At 62.3% G+C, this 23,586-nt stretch overlaps 9 protein-coding genes across 9 annotated transcripts; all 9 read left to right on the plus strand.

Annotated features, from left to right (window-relative positions):
• Positions 1-1,128: 1,128 nt before the first annotated feature.
• LDBPK_262410 (hypothetical protein, conserved) lies at positions 1,129-3,906 on the plus strand (the record flags this gene model as incomplete). The annotated part of the gene is made up of 1 exon (XM_003861778.1): positions 1,129-3,906. One exon carries the CDS (start codon positions 1,129-1,131, stop codon positions 3,904-3,906), a length of 2,778 nt encoding a protein of 925 aa, XP_003861826.1.
• A 485-nt stretch (positions 3,907-4,391) lies between these two features.
• Positions 4,392-5,075, plus strand: LDBPK_262420 (peroxisomal membrane protein 4, putative; the record flags this gene model as incomplete). Its single annotated transcript, XM_003861779.1, has 1 exon — positions 4,392-5,075. One exon carries the CDS (start codon positions 4,392-4,394, stop codon positions 5,073-5,075), a length of 684 nt encoding a protein of 227 aa, XP_003861827.1.
• A 741-nt stretch (positions 5,076-5,816) lies between these two features.
• On the plus strand, positions 5,817-7,145 carry LDBPK_262430 (hypothetical protein, conserved; the record flags this gene model as incomplete). The annotated part of the gene is made up of 1 exon (XM_003861780.1): positions 5,817-7,145. The coding sequence occupies one exon, from the start codon at positions 5,817-5,819 to the stop codon at positions 7,143-7,145; it is 1,329 nt and encodes a 442-aa protein (XP_003861828.1).
• A 1,389-nt stretch (positions 7,146-8,534) lies between these two features.
• LDBPK_262440 (hypothetical protein, conserved) lies at positions 8,535-10,469 on the plus strand (the record flags this gene model as incomplete). The annotated part of the gene is made up of 1 exon (XM_003861781.1): positions 8,535-10,469. One exon carries the CDS (start codon positions 8,535-8,537, stop codon positions 10,467-10,469), a length of 1,935 nt encoding a protein of 644 aa, XP_003861829.1.
• A 1,729-nt stretch (positions 10,470-12,198) lies between these two features.
• Positions 12,199-12,636, plus strand: LDBPK_262450 (metallopeptidase, putative; the record flags this gene model as incomplete). The annotated part of the gene is made up of 1 exon (XM_003861782.1): positions 12,199-12,636. One exon carries the CDS (start codon positions 12,199-12,201, stop codon positions 12,634-12,636), a length of 438 nt encoding a protein of 145 aa, XP_003861830.1.
• Positions 12,637-15,305: 2,669 nt separating this feature from the next.
• On the plus strand, positions 15,306-18,437 carry LDBPK_262460 (protein kinase, putative; the record flags this gene model as incomplete). Its single annotated transcript, XM_003861783.1, has 1 exon — positions 15,306-18,437. One exon carries the CDS (start codon positions 15,306-15,308, stop codon positions 18,435-18,437), a length of 3,132 nt encoding a protein of 1,043 aa, XP_003861831.1.
• A 673-nt stretch (positions 18,438-19,110) lies between these two features.
• On the plus strand, positions 19,111-19,776 carry LDBPK_262470 (hypothetical protein, conserved; the record flags this gene model as incomplete). The annotated part of the gene is made up of 1 exon (XM_003861784.1): positions 19,111-19,776. The coding sequence occupies one exon, from the start codon at positions 19,111-19,113 to the stop codon at positions 19,774-19,776; it is 666 nt and encodes a 221-aa protein (XP_003861832.1).
• Positions 19,777-20,447: 671 nt separating this feature from the next.
• LDBPK_262480 (hypothetical protein, conserved) lies at positions 20,448-21,776 on the plus strand (the record flags this gene model as incomplete). Its single annotated transcript, XM_003861785.1, has 1 exon — positions 20,448-21,776. The coding sequence occupies one exon, from the start codon at positions 20,448-20,450 to the stop codon at positions 21,774-21,776; it is 1,329 nt and encodes a 442-aa protein (XP_003861833.1).
• An 869-nt stretch (positions 21,777-22,645) lies between these two features.
• On the plus strand, positions 22,646-23,011 carry LDBPK_262490 (hypothetical protein, conserved; the record flags this gene model as incomplete). Its single annotated transcript, XM_003861786.1, has 1 exon — positions 22,646-23,011. One exon carries the CDS (start codon positions 22,646-22,648, stop codon positions 23,009-23,011), a length of 366 nt encoding a protein of 121 aa, XP_003861834.1.
• Positions 23,012-23,586: the final 575 nt, after the last annotated feature.

The following is a 23,586-nucleotide window of genomic DNA, read 5'->3' on the forward strand; positions in this document are numbered from 1 at the left end:
TCGATGCCCCCCCCTCTCCCCCTCTTCTCTCGGGCGTTTGCTTTGGCTTTGTTCGATGTCCGTCATGTACAGCGTAGATTTCGTCCGTGTCTTTTGAACTCGCCACCCTCTCCCCCCGAAGCTCGCAAGAAGATCAACCGGATAGACGTAAAGGCGGTAGGAAGTAGACACACCCGCCTGCAAGTGCCGCCATGACGGTGTCTGGAGCACTCGAGAGGGGTTGATGCACCGTGGATGGCGGAGCACGTCGCGCTGGAAGAAGCAGGCGAAAGGGGAACCACATCCCGCCCCGCCCTTTACTGGCGGAACGTGCGACATCCATGTGCCGCGCGACCCAGGTACCGGGTTCTCATGGAAAGCGCGACCTAGGAACAGGTACGCAGACGCGCATATTAGTCGTCACAGGACTGGAGAGTGTGTGGGAGAGGGAGAATGCTGACACCACTAGCGCGCTCTCATCCCACCCTCTCTTCGCGGTCCTCACGGCCGTTGCCTTCCATCCCCAACAGTACTGCTCTCGTCTCGCAGCGCTTAGGAGTGATGTGAATGTCTGTTGACGCGGCCCCACCGTCTAACTCCTCGTTTCTTCTCCACCTTCCCTTGCTCATCCCTCGCAGCCGGCGCGTCTCTCACAGGAAAAACGACGACTTGCCCCTTTATTGTGCATGCGTGTCTGTGCGCATATCCTTCTCGCTATCTCGACTCTCGCGCTTTTTCCGGAGACATCACGTGTGCATTGGGACTTCAGCGTCCGAGAGGCCCTTACGATCAAGTGAGCATGGAAGGAGGAGGGCGCTTTAGCACCACCGATACGCCTGGACGCTCCGCACGCACCAAGCAAGAGACGGGAGGGGGTGGGCTCGAGCGCCTTCAGCTGCACGCCCCCTCTTTCCTCGACTCATAGAGATATAAGAAACACACACCCATCATCGAACTTATTGCACAGAAGGCAGTGTGCTTCCACTCGCCTCCCCCCCCCCCCCCACACACACACCCCGAAGACGCACACCTGCAGACGCAGGGAGTGCCATAGGAAAGACCCTTACCCTTCAGGGTGCGCAAGTGTGTCTGTGTGCTTGTCTTGACCTGCCTGCCGTGAGAGCCGCCTCATATGCGAACGTCGACAGGATGAGCGATGACCTCTTTGACATCTTCAACGGCGACACGCCACCGCTCGCGCCGGTTGACGAGGTGATGGTGGAGGTGGGAGATGCATCTGCGCCGTCCGCGACCTTACCTGAGCCGCGCACGGGTTCGTTGACCTCGACAACTCCGGCGACGCGTCTCGATGGCACCGGCGATGCTCCCACGATATCCCTCTCCACCCGCTCGTCTGCATCACCAGCGGCGCTGAATCTGCTTCCGATTGCGCGCACATCGTCCTCAGCATCTTCCCCGCCACCCACCGCGACCACCGCCTTGGTGGACGGCTTTCTTTCTCCAGACTCTCTGCCGCAGTCGTTTGCTCACTATGAGCGCGGCGCTGCCCCTTCGCTGCCGCGCACGCGCTGCGCGACGCCTTTGCCTCTACCCCCGAGCGCGAGTGGCGGCGTCACCGTCATCAAAGCTGCCCCTTCGCCATCGGCGACTTCGACTGCGGAAAATAGACGGCGATCCTCTCACGGTGATAGGGGCGGTGCCGCGCCAAGAGAGGGTGCGGCTTCCAGACTCGCGTCCGCACCACCGCCATCAGCGCTAATTACGGAGCCGCTCAGTCGCATCCGCGTTCGCCATGCCACCCTCAGCCTTGAACAGCTCAGTGTGCGACTGGCTGAGTTCCCATTCGCCTCGTTCGACCTGTTTCGCGGCATGTCGCGCCGCAGCGATGAGGCGGTGGCCCGCACTTGCGTTGGCGTTGTCACGCGCAAGTCGGATCCGAGGCAGAGCACAACGGCCACCCGCTCCTCACGCTACGCTGTGCTGACACTGTGGAACATGGAGAGCATCTCGCCAGCGCCGGAGACGGAGCTCAGCGTTCTGCTCTGCGGCAGCGCGTTTGACTTTCTTTACAGCCGCCTGGCCACTGGCACAGTTGTGGCTCTTAGCAACGTCGCGCGGTGCGCACGACGAGCCTCTGCGCCGGCGCACGACACCGACGAGGTGCTGCTGCGCGTGGCGGATAGCGAGGCTGTCCGCCAGCTGGGCTTTGCCGCTGACCTCGGCACTTGTGCGTCCGTGACTTACAAGTCGAAGGAGCGTTGCCACACCATGGTGAACACGCAGCGGTCGCAACACTGCATCTACCACGTCGCAGGCCTTCGAAAGGCTGCGCGAAGCGGCGACACTGTAGGAACGGAACGCAACGCGACGCATGGTGCGCGAGGTGCTAGCGCCTCGTCTCTTGGAGCTCCTGCAACCATGAAGGGCAGCACCCTCACCACGCACCTTACCCTCTCCGGAGCACAGCAACGGCTTGCCGCCTTGGCGCCGGCCGGCGTCGCGCAGCGGCTAGCAGACCACCACCCTGCAGGCAGCAGCGGCCGTGCGTCACACCGTAGTGGCCCAGTGACGAACAGCAGGCTGGCTGCCTCGCAGCAGATGCTTCGACAGACGTCGTTTTTCGCCGTGCGCGGCGCCACCGGGCTTCCTGTCGAGAATGCCGCTCTCCGCAACTGCGTGAACTCGGCCGCCTCCGGTGTGTACGGCGGTGTGCAGACTGGCGCGCCTCTGGCGCTGCGGCAGCAGGTCGGTCTGCGTCCCGCCGCGAGCTACCCCTCGGCACATAAGCTTGGCGTGACATCGCGTGGTCGTGATGTGCTGGAGGCCGCCCGCCAGCAGGCCGTCCACCACGAGGAAGAAAAGTTGCTTCGGCGACAACTGCGCCGCGGGAGGACAGCTAGCACTACAGGGGAAGGGCTGCCAAATCATGCGCGCACTGACGGCGGCGGCAGCAGCGGTGGCGATGCTCTCAATGTGGATGCCCGAGCCCCAAGTCGTAGCACCGAAGGCGTCACTGGTGGCAGGGGCACGAGAACGCCGTCGACCGCCGGCGCGCAGAAGCGTGCGCGAATGGAGGTAGCGCCGTCGTCCTCCCTTGCGACCTTCACGGAGCATGCTACCTCTCCTTGTTCTTATTCGTCGTCGCCGTCGTTTTCACCAGTCGCCTCAACAGCCAGCGCCGCCACCGCGACGCTGAGAGACGGGGCGGATGGTAACCGAGTGGAGGCACTGCGACAGCAGTTCCAGCCACTGCGTCGCGGCGCATCAGCCCCCTTCACGCCTATCAGAAGCCACGGCGCCGTACATGCCGTCATCGCGTCGCCGCAGCAGAGGGACCACCGCCACAGCGTTGTGATGTCCAGCGCCGTCGGCTCCGCTACAGGCGCCTCCGCGTCGCAAAACGCGCTATTCCGTGCCGCTATCGAAGCTGCGCGGGACGTCACGAGCAACTCGACAGAAAGCACGAAGTCGCCGCCCGAGGTGTCTACGAGTGCGTCGGCGAAGTTGCACGAAGCTGAGGACGGCGCGGCGTCCGCTCTCACGCTCCTTGGATCGGTAGCGGACGGTATCCACAGCGCACATGATCACTTGCGCAGCGAATCCGACCGGCAGCAACTGCTCTGCTTCGTGAACAAGCAAATCACAAGGGAGAAGGCGCTGGAGGCGCTGGAGGCGATCACGGAGCAGCAGATCAGGGCTCACTACTGCTATGCGTGCCGCTGCTGGTACGGGCAGCCGCCAACGACCTGCGTAGAGCAGCACCACCGTGTGGAGCTGAAGCCGACGCTGAAGAAGTACATCAAGTGCGAGCACTGCAACTACAAGACGTTTGTGATTGGCGGTGAAGAGGCGAAGGGCTGGAGGGTGTACCCGCGTTGCCCGCGCTGCCATCAGTCAAGTTTCTGGGTCCGCGGCGACGCGGCACTGCAGGTGCCCGTCGTGGTGGAGGCACCCCCGCCCCCGTGAGAGGAGGGGGCCACAGCGTAGAAGGAGTTGCAGAAAGCGTGCGCGAGAAAAGAAAGGACAACCGTGACGGACCACGCTCAGCGTGAGCTATCGTGGTGGCGTAGAGAGGATTTCCACATGGGCCGCAGCAAAGGCAGCACAACGGACTCGCATGGTCACCGCCGTTTATGCGCTGCACCGCACCTTCTCCAACGTCCTCAATGCTTTCTCGCTTCTCACCACCACTACCCCCTTCTCTCTCCCGGCCCTTCGTACGTCTACATGTTTCTCGTGATGGATGAAGGCCGCTATGCACGCGCAGGTGCTTATCTCTATCTGTGTCGCTCTCCGCTGCGTGCTCCCTAACACCGTGTCCACCGGATCGCCTTCTCTCTCTGTCCCCTGAAGCGTCTCATTGCTGCGTAGACGGGCGCTTCCTTATTCGTTTCGGCGCTCTCCCCACCACTCCCCACCTGCTGCTGCTGAGGCTTCTTGCGGTTGCTGCCATGCTCACCGCTGTTCCTAAAGCCGAGCCGAGGTGCCACACTGTGCCGACCTTCTCCGGCCCCCACGGCGCCGTCTTGGAGCGCATCAACTGCATGATCGCCTCCGGCGACTTCGACGTCTTCTTCACCGCCCTCAAGGGGTTTCGCAACGGTCTCGTTTACGGCACGCGTGTCCGTGCCCCACACGCCCTCGTGCTGAACCTGGTCTGGAGCAAGTCGCCGTACAGCTCGATGCCCGCCAAGATCTTCAGTGTCACAAAGACGCACGCTTTAGGCCTCGGGTACAGCTCGGTTACCTTCGCCGTCGTGCGCGGCCTCCTGCGTAAATTGCAAGGGACGACGCACGCATGGCACAACGCCTTGGCAGGGTTCATGATCGGCGCTCTGTTCTGGGGCGACCCGAGCAACGGCGTCCACATCCAGATGATGATGTACATACTGGCCCGAATCGTGTGCGCTCTCTACCACCTGCTTATCTCCAAGTGCGCCGCGCCTATTCCGCCGGTGGCGTACCGACTGTACATGGGCTGCTTGTGGTGCCTGGCCATCATGTTCCTCATGTACTCGCCAGACAAACTGCAGTCATCCATGGCGCAGTCCCTGGAGTACATCTTCAAGGACAGCGGCAAGTTCAGCAGCTGGTACGACCTCTTCGTGGTGAACGCCGTTGAGACTCCGAAGTGACACCGTTGGGGTGGGGGGGGGGTGGGGTGCACATGTGCTTGTGGAGACTTTGTGGCCGTGCGGCTTGTAAGGAACTGCGAAAGAGAACGGGAGGGAGGGCGCACCATCTGGCTTCCTCGAAGAATCCGCAGACGTTAAACGGAGCGAAGGGGGAAGGGGTGGGGTGCCACGATAGCGTGTTGAGAGAGTAGGAGTCGAGCGGAGCGGAGTTGGAGAGCGCTTTCACACAGTGCCCTGCCATGCCTGCTCGATGACTTTTTTTCGCAGCTTCACTCATGCAAACCCCCTCCCCCGCCCACAGGCACACAGGCGCATGCGTACTGCCGTGCACGCACGAGGACCCCACTTCCTCCAACGCCCACAATCTTTCCTTGGGGACCATCCTGACGTTGTTGATTTGTGAATGCCCTTGCTGTGTCTCACCCCTGTGCATTTCCTCGCCATCTCGTCCTCCCTCTGCCTTCCACTTTCCATCGCCTCTACGACTCCATGCGTTGCCCACGCGTGTGCACTCCAAGACTCGCGGCATCACTTGTCGTCCCCTCGTCTAAACACGCGCGCACACCGGCGCGTCGCACGTGTGCGCTGCTGCTGAGAAAACTCACCTTTTTTTTCTGTACGTTGAGCGCTCAGCTCTTCTTCACCGTCTCGTCTCACCTGTGCTCGCGTGCGCCTGCCTCTTCGCCGTTGTCCCTCCCCTCACGTTGTCGTCCGTCCCACTATCTTCGCCCAAACTCGCCCATGTCCCTCTCAGAGGTGCAGCGCCTGCAAGATTTGGTGTATCACCAACCCAACAAGGAAAACTACGAAACCCTCGTGTTGGAGCAGATGCTCATGGTGGAGCGACAGCTGGACGTCAAAACAAAGGCTGAGGAGCGCGCCATGGCGGCGAGGCGGGAGGCAGAACAGCTGCGAGGTGAGATCGAGGAGCTGCGCCGCGAGACTGCCTCGGCGCCCGCCACCTTCTCTGCGGTGGAGCGAGAGGACTACTATGTGACATGGACGGCGCTCCTGAAGGAGTTTTGCATGCGCAAGGAGATTCTTTCCTTTCTGCTGTCGTACCCTGCCGAAGACTTCAAGCTGGTCGAACTAACCACTGTCTCCCACTGGCTCGACACCTGGACCACGTTCTTCGCGTCCGCCGAGTCGTCGGTGCGGAACTTGAAAAGGCTCGAGCGGGAATCGGCGAACGGCAACACACTGCCCCCGACTCGACCCCTCTACGACGCATTGGATGAGGTGTGCCGCCTGCAGCTGCAGGCTCGCACGCTTGTTGGCCGTGAGCGCTACCGCCGCAGCTCTTCGAGCGAGGAGTTCGTGAGGGACTTCATGGATAGCCAGCAGCAGCTGTGGGAGTGGTGCCGCAAGCAGCGCGATACACTGGCGGCATTGAAGACGCTGGGGGACCTCATCGAGTTCAACAACTCCTTCTACGCAAACGTGCCGGTGATGGACAGCAACTTTCTGGTTCTGATGGAGCAGAGCGAGGCTCTCATGAGCAACGTTCGGGTGCAAGACGCTCTTCGGGAGGTGAACCGAGAGTGGGTCATGCTGACGCTCGAGACCTACGGCAAGCTGCAGGCCGCCTGCACCCGGGAGCACGGGAGTAGCTCGCTGGAGAGGCAGTGTGCGAAGTGGATCCAATTTATGTCTCCGAGGCTTCGTCGTCTTCTTGTGTCCGCGCAGGGCACCCTTGCACAGGACAGCGATGTACCGGAGGCGAAGCTGCTTGTGACGACGTGCGAGCAACTTCTCAAGGAGCATGAGGCGCACGACATCGTGTGCACGCACCTGAGCGACTATACGGTGCGCGAGGAGTGCGTGCGACCCCACTTGGACGCCTTGAAGGCGGAGCTGCAGTCGTCACTCACGACGACAGTGCTGACCTTCCCGCTCGCTGACACCGCGGGTGGGCAGGCGGACTACAAGAGTCGTGTCGAGGAGCTGCAGGAGTGGATCGACGTGAAGTCGCAGAAGGGCACGTACGTGAAGCTGCTGGAGCGCTTAGAGTTGACCAAAGCCATGATCGAGGAGCACGCGGATGTACTGTTCCCCGAGGATAGTCCGTAGGGGTTCACCACACTGCAGGCGGGATGGCGATGCGAATGTTCCGGTGGAAGCGAGAGTAGGAACAGGGAGGCCTTGAGAGGTGGAGAGGTAGCGTATGTGGTGGTGGTGGGGAAGAGAGGCGGGCACTGGTGCGACCTCCAACAGCACGGCCGTTTTTCTATCTTCCGGTTTCTCGGCTTTTATGCCTTCTGCGCATATGCACTGTACCTTGCCGGGCCCCTCCGCCTCTCAGAGAGCCCCTCAGCGCCTCGCTCTTCATCCGCCCTCGCCCTGGGCATCGGGTTATAGAGTCGTTTCGAGTAGTTGCGCTTTCTATATATATTGTCCGTTCTCCGCAACTGCTCTGTCATGTTGTGCGGGCGAGACACGTTAGTGCTTCCAGGCGTTACAGCCAAGAGGTCACCGCGGTGCATGTCACGGAGCAGCGAAGCAGCCGGCCGACGTCTTTACTCTTCCACCGCTTCGTCGAGCTCGCTCAGTGCCTGTGTAGGCTTGTGCACGTCAGAGACCACCGAATCGCTCTCCCAACTAAAATGCAGAGCAAAGGACACAGACATGGGGGAAACGGATTGCTATCGCGACATGGCCGAACACGTGGGCGCGCGAAGGCTTCAGTGTGCGCTCACACGCTCATGCAGTGCATGGCACAAGCGCATGGTTTCGCACACGAATCGCGTGCTGCTTTTTTTGGTTCGCGCCTGTACGCGTGCATGCGGGCGCGCTTTACATTCCTTCCTCTACAAGCACTGGGAGGGGGACCCCGACACGGTCGCGACGACAGGTGCTGCATACCGACTGTGCCGCGCTTCTAAGCATTCTCTGGCGCTACACACTCTCTCTCTCCCTAGCCTCGCGCCCACTCCTGGACGATGGCACTTGCGCTTGTACGCTGTTTCTGCGTGCATCTCTCTCTCTCTGCATCCTTCACTTCTCCCCTGCAGTCTGCGGCGGCGACCTTTGTCCTTCACGCCGCATCACCACGACCAGTCGTCTAGGCGAGATCAGCACTGCGTCAAGGGCCACGCGCACCCCTTCTTTCCTCCTTCGCCACGGATCCTCTTCCTTGATATCAACACACACACACACACACACACACACACCAAGGTGGTCGCGCTCGCTTTCAGCCCTCCACACAGCTCTCAGCGGCGCGCTCACTGTACTTGTAAACAGAGTCTTTCTCCTCTCCTCGCCTCCCTTTGAGAGGGGGCCTTTGCCACGCCTACGGAAAGTGACACAGGCCCGCTGACGTGGGCCCCCTTGCATTGACCCCTCCCCTCACCTTGTGCGCCGTCTCTCATTTTGTTTTTGCTAGCGCTTCTCCCGCAGACGCGGCGCACACCAGCTCCGCCGCAGCTCTCCTCGTACCCTCACTCCTTTCTAGAGTCGAACATGGAATCGGTGGAGGCCGTGGAGCTCTTCTCGGAGCGCAGCGCACGCTATCGCTACCGCGTGCCGGTGAGCGTGATTCGCGAGCTGCAGTACGAGGGATCACGCTACAGCGCTGAGTTCAACGTTGGCGGCTGGTTCTGGCGCTTCCACATTCAAGAGCGATCCGCCGAGGGCCAGCGCTTCCTGGCGCTGCACCTTCAGAGCTGCACGCCGGGTGCTGTCTCTGTCCACTTTAAGCTCACGGCCGTCTGCATGCGTGACCCGCTGCAGTCGCGCAGCAAGACGTTCAACTGCACCTTCAAGAAGGCCGGAAGTGCTTGGGGACTTCACCAGTTCATCGCGATCGAGCAACTGCTGCACCCTGAGAGCGGGTTCGTGTACACGGTGCAGGAGACGGGGACCCGCTGCGTTGATTTCGAGGCGGTGCTGCAGGTGGACAACGGCAGCGGCAACGGGCGTGCTCCACCTGTGCGCAGCGCAACCCGCTCCGTCACCCCGACCCGCAGCGTCGTTGGCGCCGGCGTTGCAGGAACGAACGGCGGACAGATATCGCCAAGCCGAGGCCCTAGCGTGCGGCCGGTCGGCGGACGTGGCGGCGTCACTCCACTGGGACGGAGCGGTGGGACGTCGTACTCGCCTGGCCGAGTCGGCACCAGCGCACTCGTTCCGATGGAGGGCAGCGTGGACCGGCCTGGCGCGAGTGCCGGGGCCGCGCTGCGTCGCGGCTTCTACAGCGACCCGAGCGGTGGTCAGATGATGACCTTAGACAACGCCTCGACCGTCGGCGGCGATGGCGGTGGCCGAGTAGCTGGGAGCGCCGTCGTGCGCGCACCGCTCGCGTACCCCTTTGCGCACTTGGAGATCCTGTGCGACATGAGCTTCGACGTCCAGGGCGTCCGCGTCAAGGCCCACCGCTGCGTGATTGGCGCGCGCATGCAGCCGCTGCTTCCCGAGCAGATGCTGCCGTTGCAGGTCGGCTGCATCGTCGCCATCGCCGTCCCCCTCGACGTCTTCACAACCTTTCTGCGGTACGTGTACACGGAAGAGTATCCTGAGTCGGGCGTCTTACCGCCAGAGTCGCTGCTTGACTTGTACCTGCTTGCGGCAGCGTGCGAGTTCTACGACCTCAGCGCGGTCTGCATCCGCTACGTTCGCCCGCTCCTGACGCCTGAGAACATTCTACCCATTGTGCTGACGCGCTACAACGCTGCGGACGAGGTGCTCACCTCTCTCTACCTGCACGTGCTGCTGGACAACTACGATATCCTCATCCAGGACCGCCAGTTTGAAGAGATTCCTGGCCACCTCTTCCGTCGTCTTTCGCTAATTCTTTACAGCAAGGAGACGGTGCCGAATGCGCCGATCCCACCCATGAAAAACACACTGGGGAAGCAGCTTGCGTGGCTGGCGGAGTCGGGGGAGTACAGCGACTACGAGTGGGTGGTGGGGCCGCAGCAGTACGCGGTGCACGCCCACCGCTACATTCTCGCCTGCCGCTGTGTGCTGTTCTCGCAAGCGATGAACCCACGGAGCCCGGGACCGCTTCCGTCGTTCACCACCAACGAGTTCGACTTTTCCTTGCGTAGCTGGCAGAAGTTGTTGATGGGGATGTACCGTCGCCACCTTGACACCGCGCGCGACTTCTCGGCCGAGGACATTGCCATCATCTTCAAGATGCAGCAGGTGCTCATCATGGACGGCCAACTGAAGCGCGAGGCGGATGAGGCGTTTAGCAACACAAACGCCCTGCGCCTCCTCATCTATGCCGTGAAGCATCAAATACCGGAGTTGCACGAGCGTGCCATCAGCTACGTGGCGCGTAACTTCAGCGCGATGATCCGCAACGACTCACAGGCGTGGGAGCTGATTAGCGAGCTGCCGCAGACAGCTGTGGTGTCGCTGTTCCGCACGGTGACGGAGCAACCAACGTTGTAGAGGGTTTACCACAGAACGCGGTTACGGACAACGAGGCGGAAGCGTCAGCGGAGAAGAGAAGAGCCACTCATAGCCTCATAGATGGGCATACCGACCGGAGTGGGCGCATGCACTTGTGTGTTTGTGTGTTGGGAGGGGGAGTGGGTCTCGCAGCCAGTGCGAGTGCAGCGCATGTGCCTCCTGCGGTTTCTGCTCTCACCAACATCGCTATCTCTGGGTTACACTTAGCGAGGGAGGGGGGAGGCGAGAGCAACCATGATGACAGCGCCAGGGGCATCGGCTACGTCTTCTCCCTTTTGCCCTTCCCCTGCTCGTCCTGCCTTGACGTGCGGGAGGATGCGAGGGCCATAGCCCCCATAACCGCTCATCCCCCAAGCCGGTGGAGCGCGTTCGCGTCACCAAGTTCTTGCCGATGCGATGCGTCTTGTGCGCGTTGCCTGTCTCTGTGTTGGTGCGCGCCGGCGTCCTGCGGTGCGGTGTTTGCTGCCCGTCGCTTGCGCATGTCTCTGCGCTCCCGCTCGGCGGGCTGCCGTGCTGCTTTCGTTGTCGGCTCGCCTCGTTTCACGTGTGCACGTGTGTCTTTCCGTTTCTGTCTACTCCTCTCTTCACGTGCGTGGTTTTAGATGCTCCTTTCCTGTTCATGTTGGTCTATCGAAGGGTGTGATGGTGGGGCCCGTGGGAGGTGCGGGGCCGGCGGTGCGGTCTTCGGCTCTCTCCCTCTCCCCACTGCCTGCCCTCCCCCGTCTCTCTCTCCCTACGATGCCCTGTACTAGAAGTGTCCCCTGTATGCCTCTCTCTGTGTGTCGCCTTGTTGGTGTGGGGGAAGGGGAGGGGAGTGGGCGCCCTCCCCATCCCCGGAGGCGTCTCGTTTCTTGCCGTCCCCCTTCCCCCTTCACTACTCCGTCCTTTGTAGATTGCGCGCTGGAGCGTATCTGAGCACCCCTCGTTATCATCCCTCTCCCACGACACGCCGTCGGCCAACGCGCGACCGCAGCGACGCCCCGCTGTACTTCTGTTAGGAGAGTCCCTCGAGCGGCCCATGAACGGTGCGACCGATTTCCCCCTCCCCCCTCTCTTATCCGACCTTCTCCAGAGGTGCTCGCTGGCTGCACCGAGGCGGAACGAATGTTCGAGTCGGACATGCGTACGCATGCGCGTGTGAGTCGAGGAGGGAGCGCTTGCGTGCAACGCCGCTTTCTTTCTCGCAGCACCGAGTGGAGCTGCGTTCCGTGAGCGCGCACTCCCTCCTCCCCCTCCGCCGGCTGCTCTCCTTGCCCTCTTGCTGGCGGCGCTCTGCGGTGCCCGTCTGAGCTGTGGCTCCGTCCTCGGCTATCTCTCCCCCTTTTCTGCCCCCACCTGTCTACCGCTTTCTACACACTCTCTAACCTGTTCCCCAAGCGGCGCCGGGTAGACGAGGCCCCATTCAAGGCTGTGCGTCGAATGGCACCAGGAGGAGGGTAGAGCAGCTCATCAAGGCTTCCACAGTCGTGTTCCAGTGCCCCTGAACACATCCAGACACGCTGGCGCGAGTCTTCGAAGGAGGCGTATTTTCTTTTCTGCCCCTCCGCATCGGGACTATTGGGTGCTCATCTCCTCATGAACGCCGCCGACATGCCCAACACGTCCGCCAAGCTCCGCGAGAGTAGGGAGCCGCTGTCGGAGGTGCGGATCAGTGACCAGGTGGTTCAGAGCTGTCTGCGGCACGCCTTCCCGACAGGAGGAGGAGGTCATGGGGCTGCTGCTGAGCCGCATTGAGGTACAGCCCTTCACGGAGACGCACATGGACGGCAGTCGCGATGCCGGCTTCCCCGCGAGTCAGACGGATGGCGCCGTCAATGGCGTCTGCAGCCGTGGCAGCGCCACCGCCGTCAGCACCGCCGGCGCAGCACCTGCGACGCTTTCCTCCTCGGCGGCCAAACGGGAAAAGGTGGCCTACATTTGGGGCACGCACATCGGGGAGCGTAATGTGCAGCGCAGCGATCGAGTAGAGATGTCGGCCGAGTCCGTTGCGTCAGCTACCGAAGCGGCAGATCGCATGACGACTGACACAAGAGCGCTCACCTACATGGTGGGATGGCATCACAGCCATCCGAGGATTCCAGCCGTGCCGTCGTCTGTGGACCTATGCACGCAGAGGAGGTTTCAACAGTACACGGAGAGCGGCTGAGTCGGCCTCATCGCGAGCGTCTTCAACACAGAGACGAACATCACTTGCGGTCACTGCGCGTTTCACTGCTTCCAGGCGGGGCTGGGCAACGAACATGTGGAGGTGCCCATGCGTACCGTTCCCCAGTCTGACCTGTTTGCCTCCCTTGACCCTATCGGTGCGCTGCGGGACACCACACCAAGGCTGCTGCAGGTCTTGCAGCAGGAGGTGCGCGACGCGGTCGCAGCAGCGGTGCGGGAAAGCGCGTACGACACGACCACCTCGCGAGCGGCGCGAGCACTGGCGGAAGTGCAACTATTTCAGATCGACCGCCTTGTTGCAGAGCCGACACGCAAGGAGCTGGTACACTGCTCGCTGCCCCTCTTGCGCGCCGAGGTGGCGCGCCTGGAGGCGGCGTTGGCCGAGACCGCGAGAGCCGCGCCACCGCCTCAGCATTGACAGACGCGTTTATAGGCGTGTGCTGCTGCAACAGGCATCGGGGATGGAAGGAGGAGCTGAGAGTCTCACTGCTCCTCCACGGGCCTCGGTAGACCCGCCGCCCTCTCCTCCTCGTCTTTGCCTGTGCCCTTCGCCTTCCAGCAGGATGGGGGTATGCGAACGGGCACCATGGCGGACAGGACAAGCACTCACGGTAACACGCACGTGGACGAACTCGTCTGCGCGCGTTCTGATTCTCAGCTCATTACGCAGAAGTCGGCCGAGCTTTCTCATCCTTGGCGCGCTCCCTGCAGTGCATACATTTTGCGTCGGCGCAGCAGGAGTCGCCGCCATGGCGGTGCCTCCTGCTGCCCTTCCCTCTTGTCTTCCGTGAACGGAGCAGCACGGCCGCTTGCGTGCGCTTCTCGCTTCTGTTTGGCTCTCTCGCCGGTTGCGCGGGATGCCCAAAGACAACGTGCGCGCACACACACACACACACAACACATACACGGACACCTGGTCACAGTCCGCATGCAAAGGATTCATCGAGCTGCCATCACCGCGGACGCCACTGCACACGCGCACACATCCACTTCCATCTCTCCCTTCCAGGACCTTGTGCTATGCTCTTGGATCTGCCCGCTCTTTCCCTTCTCCTTGATGCGGAAAAGTGTCTTGCTCTCCCGTATGGAGGGGGGGGGGCGAAGGGCGGGGGAGCGAGGCGGGGCGCAGGTATTCCTTTCGGACGGCCCCCGCCCGCAGTGACGTACGGTCGTATATGTGCGTGTGGGGCGCGCTAGCTCTCTCGCTCTCCTCCTTGCTTTGAGGAGGATGCCAACTGGTTTTACTACCTTATCTCTGAGTTCCAGTCAGCCCCACCCCGTGCCCCGCCCTCATCGTGCCCGCCGCCGAGGTTCGGCATGCTGGGTAAGGGAATAGTGAGGGGGGTCTCTTGCATTTTCGTAGAGTTCATCCAAAGGATAAGCAGCAGCGCTGTAGGGGAGGGGCACTGAAGCCGGCTTTCCTCCTGCCTCTCGACACCCGACACCTTTGCTAAAGCCGCCCATAACAGGCCAGAAAACGGGGGATGGAACCCCGCAAGCCGGTGTGCTCCATCTGCTCTGCTCTCCTCTGATCTTTCCTATCTGTCGCTCTCTCTGATCTCACCCTAGCGAGGGCAGGAGATGCTTGCACATGCACACACGCATAGACGCACACCCGCACACGCACACGCACACACATAGATTCATACGTTGTCAGCTAACCACACCCGGTGCCGTCTTGCGCCTCCTTTTTCTCTTCACAGGACGGCTGTAGCGGTCTTTATCAGCTCGTGCCCGTTGTGCCAGTCCTCTGCGGCAGTATCTGGTGTTTCGCGCACTGACTCGCACGCACGCGCCCTTGCTACTCGTCGTGTGCTCAGACGCACAGAGAGGAGGCGTTATCGCAGTAGAGGGGGTGGGGAGTGTACGGGAGGGGGTGGCTGGTGGATGGACTCCGCTACAGCAGCTGCGGAGAGGGCAGCCTCTTCGGCGCTCTCGGCTTCTCTGTCACTCACCACCACACATTCATCGACTACATCCACGGCGACGCTAACGCCGGCGCACGAGGCCCTGCGGCAAGCCAGGTCGTTTTGTGGGAGCGGCCGTGCTGCGCCCAGTACCTCCTCCTCTGCCAACCTTAGCTCAGGCCATACCGAGTCTAGCCCATGCCCATCGCTCGACTCGCATTTGTTACCGGGGCATGCCGGCGACATTGAGGCTATGCACACCGCATGCGTGGCAGGAGTCCATAGACGTGGCACCGCCTCGAACCGTCCCAGCTGCAGCAGTGGGCGCAGCAGTAGCACCAGCAGGGCCACGCGCAGTCGAGGTGTCAGCGGCAGCAGCGGCGGGCTGACGAGGACGCCTGGCGGCGGCGCTGCCACCTGCCTCTCTCCAACATCTGCCTGCGCGACTCACAGCGGGGCATCACTGGAAAACGAGCCGTCGTTGACGCGCGGGTGTTGCTCCTCCCCTCCTCACGCAGATGCGCAGCTCGCCTCTTTCTCCAGTAGCCTTGCACACCACGGCTCTGGGTCACCGTCCACTCCATCCTCAACTGCACACTCTCCAGACGCACAGCCGCCGGCACCGACGGCGTGGCCGCTCGCATTGCCTTCTGAGCGCATTCGACAGTGTCAGCTCCACGAGGAGGAAGAAGGTGCTGCGCAGGAGCTGGCGCAGCAGCAGCACGTGCACTTCCGCGTGCCGATGGTGGCCCTAAAGACGTCCGCATCTCCTTCTGTCTACCCCGCCAAGGTGTCAGTGTCTGCGAGACCGTCCTCGCAGATCTCAGCAGCAGATCAGACCGCTGTGGAGCGGCTGCAAGATCTCTCCTACGCGGAGGTGCAAGAGGCGCAGGAGTGGCTTGCTAGGGCCGGAAGCGCCAAGCAGGCGTGGGCCGTCTCACGGTCTGTCCCTGTCGTGCGGCCGACAGAGGCCGTTGCCGCCGACCCGCTCGCGAACGAAAGCGGCGGCACAGCAGCTGCGCTGTTGGAAGCGGCGCCGGCTTCGCTGGACGTGGCGGCTAATCTGCGCTTTTCTCAGTTTTTTCGTGCGTCACTGATGGAGGAGGACAGCGATGACGCCGCCATGAGCGATGGTGGGCGCGGCGCCGTCCACGGAGGAGCTGGGAAAGACACGGGCACGAGAGAAGCAGTGGAGATGACGAGGGCGGGCGACGTGAGGCGCAGCACCGGCCCCACGCGTTCGTGTGGTGAGGCTGCGCCGCGCAGTTGCCAACACGGTGGCGCGTTTCCGTCGGCTTGGCCGTACGTTGCCAGCGAATTCGATGGGCCGGGTGCTGACGTGGAGGTGGAGAAGGGGGATGACGATGACCTCACCGACTCTCCCATCACGGGCGTGCCGCCGTCGAGTACGCACCTGCACCGCACCAGCGTTGATGCTGATGGTAAGGCTGCTGCTCCTCTGCCTGATTCGTCCATTTTTCTTTCGCCATCCGCTCCGGGGGCCAGCGCCAAGTGTACACTGGTCTGGCCTGCCTCGCCACTGCTTGCGGAGAGAGACTCCAGCACCCCGGCGCGGCGCTCCCTGTCGCCAGCCACTACTGCGAGGCGGTGGTCGCTATCGTGTTTTGATATCGGGCGCCGTATCGGGCACGGGCACTCCGGCAAGACGTTCCTTGCGCGGGAAAAGTACAGCAAAGTCGTCGTGGCCCTCAAGGTTTTCAACGACGACTACGCTCAGCGCCACGAAGGCGGGACGAATATGGTCGAGCGTGCGATGCGACTACAGGCAGCAGCAGGACGGCACTGCCCCCACATTGTAAGGCTCTATGCGTTCTTCACGGATGCGCGACGCTGTTACGCTGCTCTGGAGTACGCGGACGCTGGTGACCTCGCCACTCACCTCCTTCGCCAGCCGCAGCAACGCCTGCCTGAGGCGCAGGCCCAGGTCATCGTGTACCACGTGGCGCTGGCACTGCGGCACTTGCACGAGCAACGCGTTGTGCACCGCGCTGTGACGATGCGCAACGTGCTACTGCGCCGCAGCGAGGCGGGAGCGACCGCCAAACTCGGCGACTTCGCATCCGCCGTGCACCTGGCCGACGGGCGCGCTCGCTGGCTCGGCGAGCTCGGCGGCTCCCATGATGGAGGGCGGTCGCTGGAGTACGCGGCACCGGAGGTGATTTGCGGCCGCGGATGGTCGTGCAAGTCTGACATGTGGGCACTCGGTATCCTTGTGTTTGAGATGATCTGCGGCCACCACCCCTTCGATCACGTTTCGGCGGCTGAGATGAAGCGGCTCATTTGCAGCGGTGCCGCCTGCCACTCGCCGCATGCGCTGTCGCGCACCGGCATGTCGTTTGTGCGGTCGCTTTTATGCGTCGATGAGGCAGCGCGCAGCAGCGCCGCAACGGCACTGGCGCACCCGTTTTTGAGTGTTAATGCCGCCGCCACCACGCCTGCTGTGGCGAGCGCCATGCAGGACACAGCAGCAAGCGGCCGCACAGAACCTGCCGGGTCGGCTGCCCAGGCGGCGCCGGCGAGCGTAGCCGTTGCCGAGGAGGCGTGCATGGGTGCGGTGGCGCTGCCTGTCAGTCGTGACTTGTCGAGCACGTTTTCGCTCGCTGCAGTGCTGGCCAACACAGAGGCCAACTGCGGCAACGACGGTGGCCACAGTCGCTCGACGGCTGCCATGCCGACAGGCACAAAAACTACCATCAGCTGCGCAGGCGCTTCTCTAGTCTCTCCGGCGCCGAGGGACGACATCCCGTACGCGCGGCGGGATGGAAACCCATCGGCTAGCTCTCTCACCACGACTTCGCCATCGCCGACCGTCACCCCCTTTTCCACTGCCCAGCGCGTGACCGGAACAACAAGGCGTGCACATGGCGCGGCATGGCACACAGCGGATGCGGTCGCTCCAGCGGCGTCTCTGTTGTCTACCAGCTCTCCTGGCCCCTTGATGTCCTTCGCGCTTCTAACACACCCCTGGCAGAGCACTGCGCTGCCGCCCTCGGTGACTCTGTCGGCTTCCTCGCTCTTTGGCGCCCTGAGCGACGAGGAGGCGGATACAAGCTCGGGCCGCCGGCCGAGCGCCACGAGGCTTAGGTCTCCTGGAAACGCCAGCCGACACAGCCCGACGACGACCCTCAGCGACATGTCGGCCAGCGTGCTCTCCACGACACGAACGCCGACTACGCTTGCGTCGGGGGCAGCTCAGCCTACCGGAGGTGCGTTCACTGACAGCGCTGCGGCTGAGAGTGTGCTTAGCGGCAGCTTTAAGAGCGGCAACACTCACAATACTATCTATCTTCACTCCCAACAGCATCACGCCCGCCACGGTCAGCAGCAAGAGCAGCAGGAGACCCCGGCAGCATATGGCGCACTGGGCACGACGCGTAGCGGTGAGAGAAGGCGCAGCGAGGACACTAGAGGAGACTGCTCCGTGACCGTCAGCAGCTGGACGCCGCGCCCATCGTGTGATGCGCGCACGGAGTGGGCCACCCAGGACGCAGACGTGTCTGTATCATCCTTGACGGTCTCATCGACGTCGTCGTCCTCCATGCGCGCGGTGGTTCCTCAAGCAAGCTTTCACACCCGTGCTTCAGACGCGCCCCCGCGGCAGCTAACTGGCCGCATTGCATCGCCGATGGCAGTCAACGGCGCGCTGCAGGCAGAGCGGTTGCCGCTGACTGGCCGACTGGCCTCCTCGACCATCACTTTAACTAGCGTCAGAGGCGCACCTGGTGCCCCCAAGGCAGCAGTCACATCATCACACGCGAGGAGGCCGCCGCCAGGAACGAAAAGGCTCAGCAAGCGGCGAGAGTGCTCGCTGCGACTTGCCTTTGAAACATTGAGCGACGAGGACAGCTGGTGAGTAGCGCGTGAAAGGGAGCCTGCGCGCAACTGATGGACGACCGTCTCATGTGATGAAAAGCACCACTCCTCCCCTTCATGCCTTGACTGCCCGCTCCTGCTGCTGCTTCTTGTCCATGCCGATCCACGCACCATTCAATCGAGGGCGCTCTCCGCGATTGCAGCTGCTCTGCAGCACCGGTTTTGCTTGGCAGATGGACGTCTTTCTTTCATGTCGCCACGATCGGCGCTTCTTCGCTTGCACGTCTCCCTCCGCTGCGTGCCCGCTGTCTTTCCTTGCCTATTCGTCGTACCGTGCGCACAGAGAGCGAGCGAGTGTGGCGCGCATAGAAAAAAAGCGCTACGGCACATGCAGCAGGGGGGGCCGTGCATCCCCAACGCGGCTTTTTTCCGATCGGAGACGGATTCTAACGCCGGGTGTGTTGCCCTTCTGGCGTGGAACGGTGATGCTGTGCGCCGAGAAGACCTTCCCTTCCGCACCGTCTGCCTGGGGCGTGTGCAGCCTGGTCGAGCTCATGTTCTTTCATCCAACCATTCGCCCCCTTCACCCTCCACGCCTCCTTGTGCTCTCCATGTGTACCTCCTCTCTCAGCGTCACGTGCTCGGGTGTCTGCTGCTGTGTTCTGTGGCTAGGACAGCATCTCAGGTGCCCAATCGCAGACAGACGGAGAGAGATGCCACTAGACTTGGTAGGCAAGCTGCACCGCACCGTGTACATCACGGATTGCCCAGAGGACTCACAAGAGGACCTGCTGCACATGCTTCTGAAGCGCTGCGGCGCGATCGAGGCATGGGACGTTGTCGATGGCCGGCTCGTTGTGGTGTTTCGAAGCATGAACAGCGTCAGCAACGCCCTCACCTTCCACGGTATGTCCTTTGTGGACTTGACGAGAAAGATTTGTGTGTGGAAAGCCACAGACGCGCCACCGGCGGAGGCAACACATCAGCTGGCCATCCAAGGAGGCTCTGCCACTGCGGAGGCGGCTCCGATGGAGGCCACATCGACCGAAGAGGAGGACAGCCGCCGAGCGCAGCGGAAGGAGCGGCGCGCTGCACTGCAGCAGATCCTGAATAGCGGCGTGGCGGACCTTGCCGACACTTCCTCGCTGGAGGGCCGGCAAGCAAAGATGACGGAGCTGTGCTACCGACAGCTCAAGGCCCTCTGCGTGCTCTCTGCTGCCGCGGCGAAGGATGCGAGGGCGGAACTGGAGGAGAAGAAGGAGAACCTTGCACGATTGCAAGACCTGATCCGCACTCAAGAGGCAGCGCCCAAACGGCAATGGGAGGGATCGGCTGAGGTGGGCGAGGAAGAGCCGGCGAGGGCGAGGCGCCGCGTGTAGCCAACCTCGCCCTCTTGTTTCTTACCGACGTGCAGCTTTGGTGAAGGAGACATCAGATGAGGTGGGGTGGAGCGGGATGATGATAGTCTGCTGGTGCCGGGGTGCCCTCACGGCATGGAAGGCCACGTAGCACGTTGAGCACCGGAAGGCAAAGGCACTGCGCCAGTGCGGCGATGGAGAGATGGCGCGCTTGCGTGCCCTTGTAGCCGTGCATGTGTCGCTCTGGAGGGGGAGCAAAAGGGGAAGAGGCGGAGCCGCAGCCGCAACACGGACTGCAACGGAAAACCGCCCGCGCGCCCCCCTCGCCTGTTGTCACGCAGCAGGAACGCATCCCTCTGCCATTTCTGCAGATGAGTTTTGCATGTCTCTGCGACTGTATCCCTCTTGTGTTGCGGTCACCACCGCCGTCTTCCTCCCCTCCTCCTGCTTCTTCACACACGCGCGTTCATTACAACGCCACAGCTCTTTTTCGGTGTGTGCCTGTGTGCGTGCGGCGGTGACTCCCCGGGCCGCCCCTTCTATCTCCCCTGTCGCGGCGTGGACGACGACCGGCGCGCAGGCAAGCGAGGATTTGTGTGGTGTGTCACCCCGCAGTCGCTTTGCATCGTGCTGCTGTTGCTCTGGGGCGGGGCGTCCTGCACGACGCACTGGACCCTCCCCTCCCCGCAATCATGCGGCTGCATCGGCGAGCCGCGCTGCTCCTGTGCGCGAGGGCGCGGCGCACGGTTGTCTCGGTCGGCTCCTCCTCGTTCTGTGCAACTGGTGAGGCGGCGGCCGAGTTCTCTTCCGCAACCACGCCACCGCGGCGTAGAAACGTCGGTTCCGCGTCCGGCGCGGTGGACAGTCACGCGGCCGCCGTTCTTGCCGCGGGCGGTCCTGCTGCTGCTGCTGCCCTTCAACACCATTCGCATCATGCGCCGCTGCAAGAACATCCGCGGCGGACTGTCTACCGCAAGGGGGGCTACCCCGCGGTTGGGCGCCTCCGCGGGTCTCGCCTTGGCTTGGCCTCGGGGCGTGTGCAGACGTCCCTAACCGTCTACGTGCTCGCTGCCTCCGTCGGACTGCTCTGCGTCTTGTACTACTTCACTACCTACACGTACGTGCTGACGACTAATGTGTCACCGTACCGCAACTCCCTCTTCTTCCACTTTCCATGCGATATGGCGATTCTTGAGAACAAGCTGACACACAAGCGGCACACCGTCGAGGTGGTGCCGGCTGCGATGGCACCGCAGCCCCTCGTTCACGACAACCGCGAAGAAGTAGATCATGCCGGGCTTGCTCGTCCCAAGCCGGCAGTTGTGGAGCGCCGGCTGCACATCAACACGGTACTGCACCGCGTGTTCCTCTACCTACAAAAGACAGAGTCTCTCGTCACGGTGGACGCGCAGGCGGAGATGGCGCCGTACCGCTTCATGGATGGCGCGAACAGCCTGGGCAAGGCCTCTCGCGCATCGGTGGGGTTCCTCCGAGAGGACCAGCTCTTGCCCGACATCAACGACTACCGCACGAGCACAGCGTCGTCGCAGAGACGGTGGTGGCAGTGGTGGGGTAGAGGGGCAAGCACGGCAGCAGCGCCGTTACTGCGGTCTGCCTCCGGTTCTAGTGGGTACGCCGCAACCGCGGCAGAAATACCAGCGACACCGAAGGCGCCTACGAAGATCCTGCTCAGGAGTAGCGTGCGTCTGCGCGACTCCATGAACGGATACCAGAAGGGTCACATTGGCACATATGAGCAGTTTATCCACCACCTCGCGCAGGAGAACATCAAGCAGCGCTACTACGCCCACGTGCTGGCGAGGAGCATGACAAAGAACAGCGGCCTGCGCAAGGTTTACGCAGAAGAGCTGATCCGCAACGGCCTTCTATCAGGCGACGGCGTGACGTTGACGGAGCTGGTGCCGGATGTGCAGCGGTTTGCTGATGAGGTGTTCGCGCAGGTGCGGGAAAAGTTTGGCGACGACGCCATCGTTTACGAGTACACCGCCACCATGTGGTAGTATCACTGGCTGAAGTGCGTTGCCTCTGTCGGCGAGGCGAGAGTGCGCGTTGACCGTCTCGGCGTGCACGTGGGTCCGGACCCGTGAGCCTGCCGGTATGTGCTACATAGACGAATATGGAAGGGCGAAGGGAGCGCAGTGTGACGGCATCTCAATTCTGCTGCGGCTGCTCCTGTTGTTGTAGGCCGCTCTCCCCTCCTTCCCGCTCTCTCAGGAGCTCGGCTTTTGGTTTGGGTGAGTGCAGTCACAAGCGGATGATCGGCGCGCGCCTATGGAACGAACAACGATGGATGACGGAGGAAAACAGCGGAGCTCATGGCGAACGGAGAGGCGCAACCTGACGCCCCAGCATACTGATGAAGGCGTGCAGAGGGAGCTCTCTCGGGTGTCCTTCCTTTGCTCTGCTGCTTTGGTCTCCTCCCTCCTCACGGCCTCACGCCCTCACCCCTCATGCGCGCTGGAGCCGCCATGTCTCTGTACCACACGAAAGATTGCGTATAGAGGCTTTGAGGAGGGCAAACATGTATGCTGCGCTCTCAGCGGTTTCTCCCATGATCTCGCGCTCCTCTGGTGTGCTCGTGGTGGCCGCCTACTTCTTCGCTTCCTCGTTTCCGTCTCTTCATCTCTGTCTCTCTGTCTCTCTCGCGCTCTCTCTCTATCGTCTTCGTGGAGCGCCTTCGGTTTTCATTACGGCCCGCTCTGATTGTGCGTATCGGCGCTGACCGGCGTGTGCACCGTGATGGCTGTTTTCGGAGGGCCGCTCCACCTTCACGTGTGCAGCGCACACTTCTCTATTCGTGCGAGCGCGTGTGTGTGCTTGTGTGCGTGTGTGTGTGTTGCGGGCCAGCGTGCTTTGCGTGCTGGCGCGGATGTTCCACACTGCCTTCTTGGCGGCTTCCAAGAGGCATTTTCGGTGGCGGTGTTGCCAATGCACTCGCCTCCTCCCATCGGAGCACTTCCCCAAGAGGAACGGGCCGCTCAACACGATGGTCTGCGTGGACTGCAAGGAGATGTGCTTTGGCTGTGGTTTGCGACAGCCGCGCAGCAGTTTCAGCGACGCAGACTCGAACATGTGCGACCGATGCTTGGCGAAGCAACAGGTGGCAAAGGATAATGTCTACTTTCGCTACCCGGTACTCAAGTACCGCGCCTGTCCATTCAGCGTGGATGAGGCGCGTGAAGAGCTCCGCAAAGAGCCGCCGCCGCCGCCGCATCGACTGCACATGCCTCGATAAGATGCGTCGTTTGTTTTCTTTGTGGCCGCCGCGATTGTGATCGCCTCGCTGCGCATGCGCTTGTGTACTCGACCGCCAAAGCAAATACCCGCGTGCCGTTCCCAGGCGCTTCGGTGCTCGTGTCTACAGGTGATGCACGACCACAGCGGCTCCTCCGTATATGCGCGTGTGCACGTGCGTGTGTGTGTGTGTGAGGGAGAGGGCTAGGCTTGTCGGGATCAGCGCTTTCCTCCGTGGTTAGTCAGACCTTGCGTCTGCAACAGCGATACGCTACAGACAAAAAGCGATAGCAGGGCGTGCGAGACAGCCAGAGAGGCATCGCGTGTTCTCCCGTCGTCGTCTATTCCGTCGAATGCCCGCTCTTTGTGTTTGGCTCGCCCCTCCTCCCTCCTCCCTCCTCCCTCCTCCCAACTGCGCTCCCCTGACCCGATCTTTCTCTCTTCGCTCCGCTGCGTCTGCTGCTGCATGCTCTTCAATATATTGTGATGGCAGCACGTCTCAGATAACGCATTGCAGATATCGACGTTACCTCATCGGCTTGCGGCTTGACTTTTTTTTTCTGACGTTCTCTACAA

Source organism: Leishmania donovani, chromosome 26, assembly GCF_000227135.1.
Source record: "Leishmania donovani BPK282A1 complete genome, chromosome 26".
Lineage (NCBI taxonomy): Eukaryota > Euglenozoa > Kinetoplastea > Trypanosomatida > Trypanosomatidae > Leishmania > Leishmania donovani.